Source organism: Anomalospiza imberbis, chromosome 4 (genome assembly GCF_031753505.1).
Source record: "Anomalospiza imberbis isolate Cuckoo-Finch-1a 21T00152 chromosome 4, ASM3175350v1, whole genome shotgun sequence".
In the NCBI taxonomy this organism is placed as follows: domain Eukaryota; kingdom Metazoa; phylum Chordata; class Aves; order Passeriformes; family Viduidae; genus Anomalospiza; species Anomalospiza imberbis.
Window position 1 is genome coordinate 22,681,409 of NC_089684.1, and position 16,350 is coordinate 22,697,758.

The 16,350-nt window shown below is 39.1% G+C and overlaps 1 protein-coding gene and 1 long non-coding RNA gene across 2 annotated transcripts in view; one reads left to right on the top strand and one right to left on the bottom strand.

Moving 5' to 3' along the window:
• LOC137472426 (uncharacterized) overlaps window positions 1-4,748 on the top strand; it is a 46,871-nt gene extending 42,123 nt beyond the window's left edge. The window contains exon 7 of the long non-coding RNA XR_010998177.1: window positions 4,249-4,748. This is a non-coding gene — a long non-coding RNA (uncharacterized lncRNA). The remainder of the gene's footprint in view (window positions 1-4,248) is intronic.
• The window catches only part of BANK1 (B cell scaffold protein with ankyrin repeats 1), a 136,688-nt gene that overhangs the window by 17,537 nt on the left and 102,801 nt on the right, over window positions 1-16,350 (bottom strand). Inside the window, 5 exon segments of the mRNA XM_068187496.1 lie at window positions 2,750-2,926; window positions 2,929-3,036; window positions 5,872-5,975; window positions 5,977-6,109; window positions 7,587-7,683. Of these exon segments, the coding sequence (XP_068043597.1) occupies window positions 2,750-2,926; window positions 2,929-3,036; window positions 5,872-5,975; window positions 5,977-6,109; window positions 7,587-7,683 (619 nt within the window).

Below are 16,350 nucleotides of genomic sequence, written 5' to 3' on the forward strand. Positions count from 1 at the left end.
GCTTTCCATGTACTCCCAAAGTACATGGGGATCCATTTATGAGCAAATGCCTTAACACAGCCCCTCTCTCTGTGCATCGTACTCCGTTCTGTTTTTCCACAGGACCTGTGTCTTACTGAATGCCAGAAGGGAACAGTTATGAAGATCAACCAGAAGTGTGCAATGAAGACAATCTGTTTCTTACAGGGATATTAAATAATTTGTTTTAGAAATTAAAAGGTATTTAGCAAATAGAAAGTGAATACAGAGGCGGGAAGGATGGCTCAGTTAAGTAACTAGAAGTTGCTCTGCATTACAGTTCTTCTCTTTCCAACAAAGCCCTGGCCAAAGGTCAGACAAGTCATTTAAGGCAGCAATCCAACTGGCCATGCCTGATGTCAGAGTACTGACCAGACACACTAAAGATTTAATCTGAAGTTCTGAGAACTCACAGTGGCCACTGAAATCAATGGTGTCTCTGCTTTGAATGAGTAAAATGTTATTAATTTTGTTCACCTCAAGAATCTTAGTTACTTCATACTGGGCATCCCAAAACTCAGTGGACACAGAATCAGAGGGTTTATAATGGGAGGGTCTAAAACAACACATGGGGTCTCAGAGCAGGCATGAATTCTATTTTAAACAAAATGAGAATGAAAAACACAGATGTTTTTTAAGCTTACCCACTTTAAACACCAGATGAAATGAAAGAAAATATCTGAGATAAACAGCTGCATATGGCTACCTACTTATTACTGTATTGAAATGTTCCTGGCAGGGAGAAAGGGTAAAACTACCTCAATTCTAACTTTTTGATTATTTGACTTTGCAATATCTGCAATGCTTTTTTTAATATAATAGATGAAAACAAATCACCAGACCATCATAAATTTATTTGCTGGATGAAAAATGTATTTATGCATAACTGGAGTATTTTACACTGTTTAAATTATAAAGGAGGGGCTGCAGACACCTGCAGGTTTTAATGATGGACTGATACAGATGAAACAGTCTATTTTTTTTTAATCAAATATAAGCAGTCCTAAAATAATAATTTGGAAATTGGGACGTTGATGGACTAGAGAGAGAATTTTTTAACCAATGTGGAGGAAAAACACTGCCAATCCAAGTAGCAAGAAAGAAATCTTTCAGCTGAAGATACATCCCTTCTGCCTAAAATTTCACTAGCTATCTCAGGAATCCCTGGACAAAAAATAGATAGTCTAGGTCTGAAACCAGCAGGATAGGTAGGAAAACAGCTGAGTAGTCAGCTGAAGATTTCTTGAAGTGTTTCCATTTTTCTTCATGAATTGCGTAAGCAAAGGATCATGAGCCAGAGGCTGATTTCACAGAACTACTGGAAAATAATTTGTTGGCCACTACATCCTTATGAAAGCAAAGGTAAAAAAACCTGTGGGTGTGAACATATGAATATATGTATATACACATGGGGAACCACAGCCCCATCAGAGCAACTCCTCTGATAGCATCTGCCTTAGCCAATAAACAAAGCAGAAGCACTCCAGTACAACAAAAGACAGTAAAAACAATCTCCCAAATAAAGCAACTCCACTAAGGGTTTCCAAGTCACTGGCCTATGAAAATGGTGGACCAAGATTTGAGACACTGCTCTAGCAACCTCAGTAAAAGCAGCCATGTCATGACTTCTGTAGCTGTAACAGGCCCCCTATACCCATCCATTCTTGGATTACACTGTAATGATTTGTACTTATACCTCCTGAATATGCTGAAGAAAGAGCAATTAAATGATGAATGCATTAGCCCATGCATTCTGACTCTAACCTGGAGTTACACAGCCTGGAGGAAGAGAGCTAGCTAGGAAGAATAAAAGAATCCACTGAGATAGGCATGAAAGAGGAGATGCTAATCTGTATTTGGTAGGATGTTTTGGGCAGTATAAATTCTGTTCTAGTGTAAAACATGCACAGCATGAAGCAAGGAACTTAATGGTGTCCTTTGACAGCCTATTTTTTACCACCTATTCTTATGCATTGGCAGGCTTTTGTAGAAGAGGCTGGAGATGCAGGCAGGAAGGATTTTGGGACTTACAAAGAGATCTCTGCAGTATATCCACTGAATTCCTTTTGTTACTTTCAAATTTGGTTTTGGTCTGAATTGGATTACAAAGATATCTGAAATCCTTTCCAGTCTTGTATTTCCATGAAATAGCTAAAAAATGTTTCCCAGTTTTCATAGAAGTGGTAAAAAGACATAATTTTCCCCTCAAGAAATATAATGATCCTACCTAGAAATGCCCATTCCTAGCTTCTCAAATTGGAGAAAAGGTATTTGAAAGAGGAATCCTTACACAGGCATTTATCTGAGTAAAGAGAATTCTTCTCATCAGAAAAAAAATCTAAGAGAGATATTTCAGAGTAAAAGAAAAACCATTTTGATAAAGAGGCTGGAAAGAAAGCTAAATTCAAATAGCACATTCTACATTCCATTGCTGTAACATACACACTCACAGCTAGCCCAGCTATTCTTCATTTTCTATCATATTGTCATAATTTTTGAAAAGCTAAATAAAAACTGTGATACTTACTCTGATGCAAACTGAAAATTATTCAGAAATGTTCTCAGCTCATTTGAAGGGTGAGAATAGGTTGACTGAAACAAACAACGTGTTGGTTTGAAGGCAGCTGAACAGGGATCTTGGTCTTTTAGAAAATGTTACTGCTCAAAGAGAAGAGACCAAGAGAAGAGTCTACATTCTCCCAGAAAATGTTTACGAGGCAGCAGCACCAACCTTGTACAATGTAGGGAGTCTTCTCCTCCTTGACCAGTGAGCACATGGGCTGGGGCGCAGGGGCTGGTGGCCTGTTCATGACAGAGGACCTGCAGTGCTTCCTTTTCTCCTTCTTGTGCTCCTCCTGCCCCAGGATGAGGTCGTACACGCATTCATCCTGTGCCACACAAGTGTAGGGTGCTCCTCCTTGCTGTCCTCCTCACAGGAACCCTGGTCTTCTCCACAGCATGCGGTTGTGAGTCCATCACCCTGCTCTCTTTTACTCCTGTCCATCACAAAAGTCTTCTCTGAAAAAGGAAGGAATTGTGTTGCATTTACAGGATAAAAAGAGGAGACTGTGACTTATCTTAAAGCTTTAGAGTTTCCTAAAGTAGCTCAGAGACCTCATTTCACTTCTAAACTAAAGCACGCTCATTTTCTGATCATCTAACTCAGTAGAGAGGATGTCCCAAATGAGTAATTCCAACTTCAGGGCCTCCTCATGATTTCACATCAGATTATCAAAGGTAGATGCTTAGCTATTAGCCACAAAATAAATGGATTTATTTGCAGAAACACTGAGTGCCCCAGTCGCTCTCATGAGAGTTACACCAACATGTAACTAAGTGTAACTAACATGTAACCCATGGTTATGCCAAGTAAGTGGTACCTGCAGCCCTTGGCTTTCTGGAAAGTCAAGCTGTTTGTGACCTGTTACAAAAATGACTTAAGAATCGAAACTTAATTTAGGAAATGTTGGATTTTGTGTTTCCTATCTCTTCAATACCCCACAGGGTTTTGAGGGCTTTACAGATCTACTGTAGGCCAAGGTGAAAAAGAAATTGTAAAGCCCTTTACAATGTAGGTAAAATGTACAACCTCTTACAATCTATGCTAAGACTATACAACTCTCCCCCCTCCAAAAACTTCCATGTCTCTCTGTATTCCCTATACTTCATATATTTCATAGAACAACTACTCAAAACTTGCTTTTCTCTAGTTGTTGCCTTTTACAGCATTAAAAGGCATTGATGGTTTCCCTGATACCTGGATTTGTTCTGATTTACCTTAAAACATCCACAGACTGCTAAGAGTTAGAAGCTGTCACTGAGGCTGGTGTTCCCATAAATGTTTATAACTTCCTTGGCATGATTACCCATCTTTCCTGCAAAAACAGTAGACCTGGTGCCTGGAATCCTTGTACTGACTCATGTTTCCCTTGTGCTGTAATTTACTGCCTGTACATATGTGTATCTGCTAAACTTGGCTGTGCTCACTACTGGTGTTTTCAATCCTTTGGCTGCTATTTAAAGAATTACCTGTTTCTGGGTTCAGAGGAGCTAAACAACCTTTGTAAGTGGGATATATTTGTTAATGGAATGTATTAATAATAGTATGTACTATTAACATGTATTCTGGCTAAGATATATGTTTTAAAACTACAAGTGGTGTTAATACACCTGCCTTGAGCAATATTTTGTTTCCAGGTCACTATATAAGTTCCGTTTCTTTCTCTGTAGGCCATTCTTTCTTTCAACTCCCACAGGGGGCACTCTCAGGCCACTGCCAAAACAGAGACTTGAAGAAGAGGGGACTTGCCTTCGCGGTACTCCACAGCAACTCCTAAAGCAAGCAGCTGGCTGAAAATATGTAGCAGTAGCTCATTACAGCTCCTCTTTGAAAGGAAGCATCATCCTTATCTAGAGGAATTCTGATACCCCGTTCACCAGTGATGAAACTACAGCTAAACACAAAGTAATTCAGAGCACGTTTTAAATGAACTATTCCCACAAGAGCGTTCTGAGATGAACTCTGCTTTACCAGCACAGGAGTTGGCACATGACACCAGGAAACTTTCTCTGCTGGTACCCACATGCAGACAGAGAGCATTTGGCAGAGAGGGTCACATTACTGTGGTGATGTAGTCGTATAGGAACCATTCCAAAACAGGCATTTATAACAAACCTACACCAACAAATCCTGCATGCCAAAACTGATCCCTCATTTATACACAGATATAGATGCATTTGAGTGTTTTGTAGGAAGCAAACCACACCTTTAATGTTAATTTTATGCTGCCCCTCTTTTTCTTAGAATTCACTTATGACTTTCTACCTACAGCCATTTCTTTCCTGTACAGCAGAACACAGGATAAAACCCCATCTATAGCAAGCTATTTCTGCCTAATTATGTGAACATCAGAGTGCTTGGTGATGGAAATTTAAGACGCTAATAGGTTACACCAAGTTTGAAAACAGAGTTAACAGTAATAAGCTGTGGAGAAACTGAAAAGCAATTTGTCTGCACACTTATCAGCAGTGTCTATAACAAATAAGACGGGTGTTTTTTTTTCCCCTATGCAACTATTCAAAACTGGTATTTAAGCTTGAATTATTTTGCATACTTGTTTTTCCTAATGAGAAAAACTGATGATCATCCCTCCTGAAACAGATGCAATAGTACTTTGAGTTTCTCATCACTTTAATCAGACCACAACACAAAATTTTAGATTTTTACTCTGGGGCAGACGTATTAAAAAAAGGAAAAAAAAGCAAAGCATTTTTCAGAATTTTTGCCTTTCTTTTCAATCTGCAATATAAATTTTTACTTCTACATAACTTCAACACTGGCTAAAATGTAGTAAGATACTGTTACTTCTCTCTGCATGGCCACTTTCTATTAAGTCTTACCTGTGAAGCTTCAAGTTGTATATTAAACATAATATAATTAAATGTTTGTATATTAAATCATGATAGCATTTCATGTTTTAAAATGGTAAAAAATGAGGTCAACTTTACCAAAATACAGGCTTAATCTTTGTTTCAAGCCTCTCTTGTAAATCCAGTGCACCATGCACTCTTTGGCAGCTCTTTGAGATAGGCAGAGTGAAGAAAAGCTGAACCCAGCAGCCCATATCACAGTATTACCTGACAAACCTGGTCATGAGTACTTTGATGCAGCAAAGATCACATGCAGATGCTTGTTTTGCAGAATTATGGCCTCATATGCACAAGCTTGCTTTGTAGCACCAGGGCCATTCTGTCCAGCTGCCTCTAGAAGTGACCAAACCAATCTCTATAGCAGTACATTGTCTGCCCTTGCACGTGTTTGTATCCAGGGTTATTTTCCTCCCAAGATCGTACCTTGTGATGAATTATGCAGACTGTCCTGTCTTCATATGCCAAGCAGATTTCGAGGGGGAGGAGGGGGTGGCCTCTTGCAGAAAAAGCAATCTCCTGCTCTCTTTGAGCTCATCCCCTATGTTGACATACACTGTCTCCTCTCTGCTGTCTTTTAGGTCATCCTTCTTTTCCTCATCCACCTCAACTTCTTGTTGGCATCTCGATCCAATTGCATATTGATCTCTTGAGTTCTGCTTGGCTTTTAATATTAAAGAAAGCATTATTTCATTTAAAAACTGTGTTTCTTGTTTCAAGGATTCCTACAGAAGCAACACAATGGCTAATAAAACTTTTATGAACTGATACAGCAGGAAAGCTGTCAAATTCACACCATCAGTGAAGAGCTTTTTAAATATTTACTAAATCAACAGTGGAAGTTTTATCTTGCTACTCTGATACACACCATCTTCGTGTGTGCAATGTTAAACTTTTCTAGAACGGCTGTCGAATGAAATCACACAGATCTTTCCTGTCTCCAGAATTTCTGCTATCTGACTTTCAAAACAGCACAGTGCAACAGTTTGCAAAACAAAGCCTTAGCTCACACATCAGTATTACTGCTTTTTGTACAATGAGATTTGGGTGCTGATTTGAATCTCTCTAAAATGAAATGGACATTGCCCATGGGAGACATGACTGTTGATTTGTGGAAACAGAGCTCTTCTGTCTCTAGTGACCCACAGACCAAAATCAAAGTGGAGGGACAGTAAAGTGTACATTTCAATCACTATGTACAGCATCAAAATTTTAATAGTCAGCCTCCGAAAGGTAACAGAGTAAACTACACAATCTGTCAGCAGACCTTACTGAGCCCTTGAGGTAGGTTTCCATTCTGAGTTATCCTTTGGTGAAGCCTGCCTTTCACCACTGATTCAAATGGGAGGTTAAGGCATTACCTAGCTAATGTGGTACAATTCATGCTCTTTTTCCAGGTGTTCTCATATACAATGTGGCAGAGACAGTGAAAATTTTATCAGAGCTAACATGTTTTTTCACAGTGTCTATCATCTACCTCTATGTGCTAAAGCAACCAGTTTGAACTTCACAAGTAAGAAATGTCCTTTTCATATGTATGAGACAGTTGAAAAAATAAAATTGTCAACAAGATAAAAAGAGGATTAAATTTAGTCTCATAGGTCCATGATACTTTAAGATATATGCAAAAAATATATACCATTGGTAAATGCAAACAAGCAACTTTGCAGTTTTCAAGGGGAATGCATATGACCACACAGATCATCAACAGGCTTGTCACCAATCTATTCTTGGAAGTAGGAAGATCAAGCTGTAAAATGTCAACTATCTGTGCCTCCACACAGGACTTAACTGCACCTGTAGGCGGCGCCTCCCATTTTATGAAGGTTCTTCTCTGAGAGCTTGGGGAATTCTGCAGTTTTGTAGGTTCAGAGTGGAGATCACAAATTTCCAGAGTTTAAAAGAAGGGTTGGTTGCACTGAGGTCTCTCTTAATGAGCAAGAACTTTACTATCCCAACTGAATCCCTCAACTGCCTTCTCCATTTAGGACATCTGCCCTCCCTGGAAGTTGCAGTAACATGTGGAAATTGAAAGTGTCAAAGTAACTTGCCCTCTCTGCCCAGAAATTTATTCAATTGATGCATCACATGATACATTCATTTGAGCAGTACCAATAAAGCTGTCTAACAACATGACTTACCCACAGCTGGTGGAGCTTCTGAGCCTAACATAAGCTCATAAGTGTTGCTGTCTTCCACTTCCTGCTTGCAATTAGGGAAATCACTTGCTGCATAGTTCTAGAAAGAAAAACAAAGGAGAATATGTGTTTTAGTAGCATTATCTCCTGCCTTCACATTTTGCCATTGATATAATAAACAACATTCTGCTAGGAGGAAAGCGAAGACAGAAAAATCATGCCTTTGCAGCTATGTAGTGGTCTACACACTGCAGGCAAAAGGACTGTGTATCTCTGTGTACAGTGAAAGGACACAATGTTCTGACACCAAACACCAAGTCTGCACAGCAAGTATTTAAACTCATTAACTTTCCCTTTCCCTAGCACTTTGCTGGGCTGTCCAGACAGTTCCCAAGTCTGCTCCCAACTGTGAAGAACTCAAAGATTAAGAGAAAGATCAGCAACAGAAAACCACAAAATCCACAGGACATTACCGAAGAGCTCAAGGGTGCAAGAAATCTCTGGGGAGCTCATTACAAACAGTGGTTTGTACCAAAAGCCACGTGTGTGCTGAAAAAACAGAAATAGGATTGCAAAGCATGTTTGGAGTTCTACCTCAGAGACCAAATGTGGCAGAGTGGTGTTTTGCTCCTCTAGAAAGCTGTTATGTTCACACAGCGCTATGCAAAATTAGCCCAAGGAGGGTCAGAACAACGGGTTCTCTAAAACATTATCAGTGTATTTCCTCAAGCTGAAGAGGTACAAACTTCTGCTCACCACTGAAAAGCATGCCTGTAACACAACTACAGACAGCTCTGCTTTCTAGAATGTAGAACCCACATTTGTTAATTGGTGATTTTCAGAAACAATTGGAATTTCAAAAATTGTCAGTTCTTTAAAAGAAATCCAGCAGGACCTTGACTCTTGTATAAGTGTGATACAAAACTATCCTCTATAAACACAATGAAGCCCTCAATAATTAATCACGAGTTTTGAATCACAAAATCTTAACTCCAGGGCTTTGAATACACCAACCCCAGAGCAGGTAGGGAAACAGCATGGTCCATATATCATCCAGACTGCAAGATTAATTACTGGTAGAATAGTGGACAGTGAAGTCAAGAGGAAGAATTGATAAGCAGTTATATGTTTCTGCATGGCACAGAAAATAATTCTCAGGAGCTCATGCCAGACTCTAAAGAAGTTTGTTCCAAGTATCCTGCTGCCTCCTGGCACCCACCATCACTGCCCAGGGACAGAGTTCTCACTACATGAAAGAGGAGATTATTTTGAGAAACAGCAGGTTTTTCTGGGGAACTGAAAATACCTTCTTCCCTGCTGCTGTTTTACACAGCCATCTCCTGAATACCAGTATGAAGCACTGCAGCCACCAGACTGTGCAAAAAGTCCCTCCTTGGCTTGCTTTGCTGCTTTACAAACACACCTGGATCTTTACAGAGCTATACTCACCTCCAGCAATAGAGGATTCATCTCTGCCTCCTGTGCCCTTATAATGTGTGCACCAGAGAGAGAATTTTGTTTTTCTTGAACTTCCCTATTATTTATGTAGTTCCTTTATGCTTCACAGGAACAGCATACCTCTCAAAAGCCCCAAGGTTAGAGCTTTTCAGAATATTTATTTTCAAAATATTTAGGCCTGCATGTGCTAAATGTAAGTGTATATTGTGGGTGAAAAAAGGACTTTGATATGTTTCCTGTGAAGAGAAGATGTATGTAGAAGAAATTAAGCAAGGAGACATCTAGAGTCTGTTAAGTTCTTCTATCTATTAAGTTCCTCTGCTATGACACTGGAGTACCACACCCAGGAAATTCTTCCAAGGTGAAATTTAAATGTTTCAGAAGACTGAAGGTCAGCTGTCCTGCTAGTTTATAGCTGCTCCACTGATAATACTGAGTTGTAAGGAATTCAAGATGCAATTCAGTTTAGCCCCTGACTGTACTTTCTAAAAGTCTCCTGGACCTGTGAGACAAAGAAAAGCTGAACAGATGGAAACTGTCTTTAACTAAATATGTTTACACTAGGAAAAAAAATCTGTATAATGAATAAATTATTGACAGAAGTCTCCTCTGACATTGGGCATGTTGACACCATGCAGCTGAAAATCATGCAGTCTCCAAAGCCAGTGGAAAGTGTCCTTATTTAAGAATGCAAATCAACATAACTAAATTGGAATAATGTCATGGCTCAGCTTGCAAACCTTGCCATGATGCCCTGAATGAATGCTCATTGCTTTTTAAGTTTGAAGTGTCTTTTATATGGCCTGGGTCACGTAACTTGAATATAGTAGCACAGCTGAACTTCCAAGTTGTTTAAGCCTGCTTGGCTGAAAATGGATCTTTGATTTACTCTAGAAATTTCTTATGGATGTCAAGTTAAGCCACCTTCGAAAGGGAGAACTAGCTTAACTGGAAACCAACATTACCAAAAAAAAGAAAAGGTAAAAAAGGTTGCTCTCAGCACAAGACTGCTTACAAAGGACTATGGAAAAGGGCTCTGAATGTTTGAAACTAGTTTATGAGTTAGCAAAATAATTCCCTTACCTCAGGATGTTACAGGAATGCTGGCATGCATTGAAAGTCCTCTGAGAGACTGAAATTGCTTCAGGTCCTAAGACTAAATGCCACCTCTCAAAGTCAAAATGTAGATACCTAATTTTCTGTCTCTTATGTATTTTAACTGTCTTGATGACTGACTTTCAAAAAGGTAAAGTTTTTTAATACCTTCAAAACTGTTTCTCTTATACAAAACCTGAATTGATTTATCTCAGTACCTTACTCAGGAATTCATTAGGAAAATTATTATAACACTATTATTGTCTTGTCAGCATTTTTTACAATGCTTTTCTGAAGAGCCATCTTTGTAAGGCATGTGTTTGAAAGATTTTCTCCTTGTTAAACTGAAACAGTCATCCATGCTAGCAGGGGCTGACACCGTTGAAATTAGGTGCATTTACCTTACTGTATAGTGAGGAGTGAAATATTAAAGAATTCAGAGGAATATAACCCAAAAGTAATGTTGTATCAAGTTATGGCAAGACTGAGAAGCATCTGAACATCAGCACTTCATTTATAAACAGTTATTCACAAGTAAATATATCAATCACTGCTCACATTAGCCTTTATGTATAAGATATAAATGGATATATCTAAAATATATCCATATCTTACAGTTCTAGAAACAAAGTAAGAGCTTCTGATTTGTGTAGGGCAATTTGATCTTCTGGATTCTAGGGCATTTCCAGCTGCCTGTTGGATAAAATTCAGGCTTGCAAGTAGACATCCCAAAAATACCCTCCAGTCACACTAAGGCCCGTTCTTCCAAGGCTGAGACAAATCTGGTTGCCTGATTTGTTTATAACATATCACCACAACTTTCCTTCTTATCCCACTCCCAACATTCAAAGTTTGCAGTTCTGCCAAGAAATGCGTTGCTCATTTGTCTGTCTCCCACTGCTCTGCAACTCAGCATTTCAGAGCGTGGCTGTCTTACAGGCACAGTTTTAGGCATCCTCTTCTGACTACTAAGCAACAAGATAACATTCAAGTCACTGCCACTCACTCAGAGTTGAACCTGCACTGATCACCAGGAAACACCAATTTCTACCATGTGACTTACTTGAGACGTACCAATCTGAAAGATTCCAGCAGCTGCCCTCTCCCTCTGCTTATAAGGAGCCCTGATCCTACTGGGATTTTGAGAAACAAGTTGTCAAATGCTGGTTAAAGCTACCACAGTCTATAGGGGCTTGCTAGAAAGGCTGCAAGAGCATATAGAGCCAAGATCCAAGCACAGCAGTGCTTTTAAAAGTATCTGATACCAACTAAGCAGGTATGTGGATGTCTGTGTCTTTGGAGTCAGGGCATCCTAAAGGGAATAAGTATTTTTTCTAAATATCATTAGAGAAGAAAACCAAGAGGAGATGGTCTCATTCGCACTTTTTCTTTCAGCATCTTTTGTTTCTTTTTTTCTCTTCAGTGCACATCTCAATGAGGCAGCCTACTTTGAAAAGTAAAATCAACAGTTTTGAAAACCTAGAAGTTGATGTGAACTACAAACACTTCAAAATTGCATGTAACTGTATTAAGAGTGTGTCCACTCATAAATCACTACACTGGATCATGGACTTGTAAGGAATTTGAAAAATCTTTCTATTATTTAAATTGCTAATAGGGTACTGAATAGTACAAGAACATGATACTAATTAATAAGCCTTTCTATTTTCACAATGAATTGTTGAAAAATACCTCTAAAAAACATTTCTTATTACTTCTGATTTCTTGTTAGCTCCATTTCATTTTGTGCCTTGGTCTTTCTCACAAGTATTCTTAAGTGTCTATGCTACAATTCTATCCTGACCTTAGAAATTACTTCCTGTGGACTTCATAATCCTCCTTGGGTTTGTTCTCTTGCTACTCTTTCAATCATTCCTTCACAGTGAGGTAAATATGCACTTGGATATTATTTTCTTTTTTTTTTTTTTTTAAATGCTGCTATTATGTTGTTATTTTTCATTCATGACATAGAAACTAAATACAATAACATATCTTAGACTGCTCTCACCAAGGTTACCCTGTCTGGACAACTTCAATGATCTCCTCCTCTTTGTTTACACAGAAAAGAGCCCTCCAGCCATTTCCTTCACTTAGATTGTCAAAACCTTATAAATGCAATTAAAAACTCATTGGATAATGTCTCTTGCTGTATTCCTTTTCAGGCAGATGCTGGTGACCTGGACCTCAGTGAAAGCCTATGTGCTGGTACACAAAGCCACTGAAAATGTCCTCCCGCTGGGAATGAATTTAAGCACAGAACAAAACAGGATGTAAATAAGGTAAGTAATTTCAGAACCTCAAGACAGAAGAAATTGTTTTCCTTGGCTGAATATTTCCACCATTTCTTTGTCACAGGTGTACCAGATTTGCTTTCTAATGTTCTTGCTTTCAGAGAAACTGGACTGAAACACAGGAGTTGGATTTTTTTCCCCCAGCCCCAGGTGATGTGCTCGTACCAATCCTCAGACCTGCCAGCACTGTCTGCTTAGACTCTCGATGCAGCAACTGAAGCAAAAGGGATATATTTCCATTTGGCAAGAACCTTCACAGTTTTTGCTCCTTTTCTCTCATCCTCACTGTGGTGTAGCCTACACTATGCCCATCATCACTGTCCTGCCAGAGCTTTCCAGAATGCAGAGGTGAGAACTAGTATACATTGGGAAATATTTCCATTTGCACTCTCAGGTCTTCATGAACTGCAAGCAGGCAATTTGGCAAACACTTTTCTTTCATTCAGTTCCAACTGCATCCCTGAGCCTATTGACCAGCTATTCTGGTGTAAAAATTTTTCTAACTCTCAAGTCTGCATTAATTACGAATATTCACATATTCTACAATGTAAAATATTCATCAAAGTACTGGAAGTGTTTAAGTATTTATGACTAATTTTTTCCAGGGTCCTGTTTTCTCCAGCACCTGGAGAAATGACTGAAAAAGGGAGCTTCATCAAATTGATCGCATGCATGAGGACCGCTCCAACATTGTTGTTCATTAGCTTTATTAATATCAAACACCTTTATTACCCTATTAGGTAGCTTGACAACTCAGGCTTGCAAAAAAATAAGAAAACCCTAAAGCATAATGGCAGTGAAACATTCAATATAGTGTTATAACCCAAGACAAAAACCAACCTGGTTGTAAAGCCGGGCAGGTGGGAAGAACAGTGGTGGAAAGAAGCTTTCTTGCACATGTTCTGCCATGCAATACTGAAACAAAACAGGGGTTTAAAGCAGTGTGGGCTGCCCAGCCCAGGGGCTGAATCCAGCCCTTGAAACACTTGAACTCACCCTCCTGACCTAAGCAAGACTTGTCTTAGAAAAAGCCAAGAATGGCATATATTACCCTTCCAGGCAAAACTGCTGCTGCTGTCTGCTTGCTCCTCATGTGTCGGAGCACGCTGGTGTGCAATGCAGTCTGCCCTCTCAGGAAGCACGGCTGAGCCAGCCCTGGGTACCCCACCCTGCTGCCCAGCCGGGCCTCAGCTCGGCTCTCTGCTTCACCACAGAAGAGAAGGCAGAACCTCAGCCCCACACCACACTTGCACTCATGCACATCTCAGGCTGTGTCCAGCAGCATTGCTAACTGGAGAGATCAGGACTTCCAACTCCCAGAAATGAATTAGAACACCCTTTCCTGTTCTACTTGTTTACAGGAAAAGTGTGAAGGCATTAGAAGTTCCTGGGACTTTTCTCACTGATGTCTTTCAATGTTGTTTCCCATGATTTCCCTTCAGTTTATTGTGCCTTATTGAGGTCTTGCATTATCAATATCAGATGTCATAACTCACAACATCTCTAACATCCCTTAGCCAGCTGGGCAAGAGGCAACTGACTTAAAACTGTGTGTGCCACACAAGTTAGACAACAAAAAGAACAGGTAATTAACATCAGCAACTGTTTTTGAATAAAGCTGCTCATTCTGGGAACAAAAGGCAATGACTGATCTGTTATTCACAATGACTTCTCAGAGTAGCAGGCAATCATAATTTATTGCAAACCCCTCATGCCCTCCTCACACAGCTGCTTACACCATGTGGCTCTTTATAAGATGTCTGGACATAATAAACACAGCAGTGTTGTTGAATCTTAAATATATATTACCCCGATCCCCTTTTGCCTTTGACATACATCCATTAGGCCTTTAAATTCCAACAGTTTTAAGTGCTCAAGGTCAGGATGGAGAGGGCTTTAAGCAACATAATCTAGTGGAAAATGTTCATTCCCATGGCAGTGGGGTGGACTAGATGATCTTTAAAGTTCCCTTCTGATTCTACCAGAGCAGGACACAAGATTATTGAATCCTTCAAAGGCATGTTCCTGCTGTGTACAACTGCAGCATTATCATGCCCAGATTTCTTTTTTGGGGTCAGAGGTGTGTGCATAATTGCTTCCTTTATCTGTATGGGTTTCAGCTTAACCCAACACTTTCTACTTGATTTTTCATGTTAATTCCAATCAGGAGTATCACATGATTGGCTGGACAAGCATACTTATGTGCTGATTACACTAATCCTAACAAATTAGAACATACAAAAGACATACTAAACACGGTCAAAACCAAGCAAGGACACAGAAAGATAGTAAAAATAATACTGTGACATTCACAGTAATTTGTAAAATTCCATCTGCATAAAATTTGTCCCAAGTCTCAACTGCTACCATGTTTTTTGCAATACTGAAAGATACCAAAATGCTAGAGTTCCCATTCCATTATGCTAAAGGTATATAAAATGTACATAACTACCAAAAAAAAAGAGATTACATAAAATAAGTGAGAAATTAAATGCTCCACTGCCAAAATCTAATGATTTTGCGATCAGTCTGGAGCAAATGTATGACTGAAACAAATCATTTGTACTATATTAAGAAACTAAGCAAATTAAAACATCAATGAATACCCAACTTTGGGCTCAAAGATTTTAATAACAACAAAAAGGAATTGTTTAATTTGAAATTATCTATTGTAATATTAAAAAATTTCCTTCTGGGCTCCCTTACTAAACCATTTCATTTGCATGTTTACTTTAACTTCATTACAAGATGTACTGCACAGCATATCTGCCAGCATCCCTGAACTGATCCTTACTTGCAATATTATTTTGTGCAATTTCACACTTACTTTGTGTGCTTGTCTATCAAATCATAGCAAACTTTCTGCAGCTTTGGTAACTCCTGCTTTTCAGTGAGTTTCTGGGTGGGGTGTGGGGGGAAGCCCTCTCTTTGTAGGAATTCACACCCACTGGGAAGCAAATATACAAAAAAAGACCCAGAGTAAGTAAAGGCTTGGTGTGTTGATAACTGTTCACTCATTATTATATAGCCTTCATGACTATGGCTGTGAGAGAGAAACATCTACTGCAAGAGAAACAAAAGGAGACTTCTAATCACACAACTAAATTTACTGGTATATACAAAAATATGTTTTTAAAAATCAAATTGCTCCAGTCTCCATTTGAAGAATTTGTGCTCACTTTCCCTCTTCTGTGCACTAATGCTGTTCTCTAATCTAGCTACTGAGTATCAAGGGATTTTTCTTCTGAACATTCAAAAATAAAATTTCTCCTCAGACTCATTTTAGCTCATTTCTCCTTTAATGACAATTCTTGTTACTTCACTTTTCACACACCCACACAATTTTTTGAAAGACTTTCAAATCTTGTAGAGTACTGATTCTCCTGAAAAAAATATCCACTCCTGTTTGACAGGCTGTGTAATCATTGCAAACTCCACAAAAGCACTCCCATCTCTCACACAGGTTAATTTTTCAATCTAGCAGGGTAAGAATTTTTTCTTGCTTTTCTGATTTTTTTTTCCTGGGCAAAATAATAACCATTCTCCAGAGAGCTTCTCTTTTACTTGATGACTGTGATTACATTGTTTGAACTCTCAGTGTAGTTAATAAATTACTACTCCCTTAGCAGATCCAGTAGTAGCAGAGAGAGGATCACAGAATCATTTAGGTTGGAAAAGACCTTCAAGATCATCAAGTCCAACCACAAACCTAACACTGCTAACTCCCCCTAGGCCCTGTCCCTAAGAGCTGTGGCAGCTTGCGGGACCAAAACCTGAACCAGCTCTGCTCCTTTGCCAAGCCAGCAGCTGCCTGTTAAAATTCATAGTTATTAATTTTCCCTTCACTTATTTCTTTAATGCCTGAGAGATTTTGCTTTACATTTGTGAGATCAGTTCATTAAAATACTAATTTCAAGAGGCAA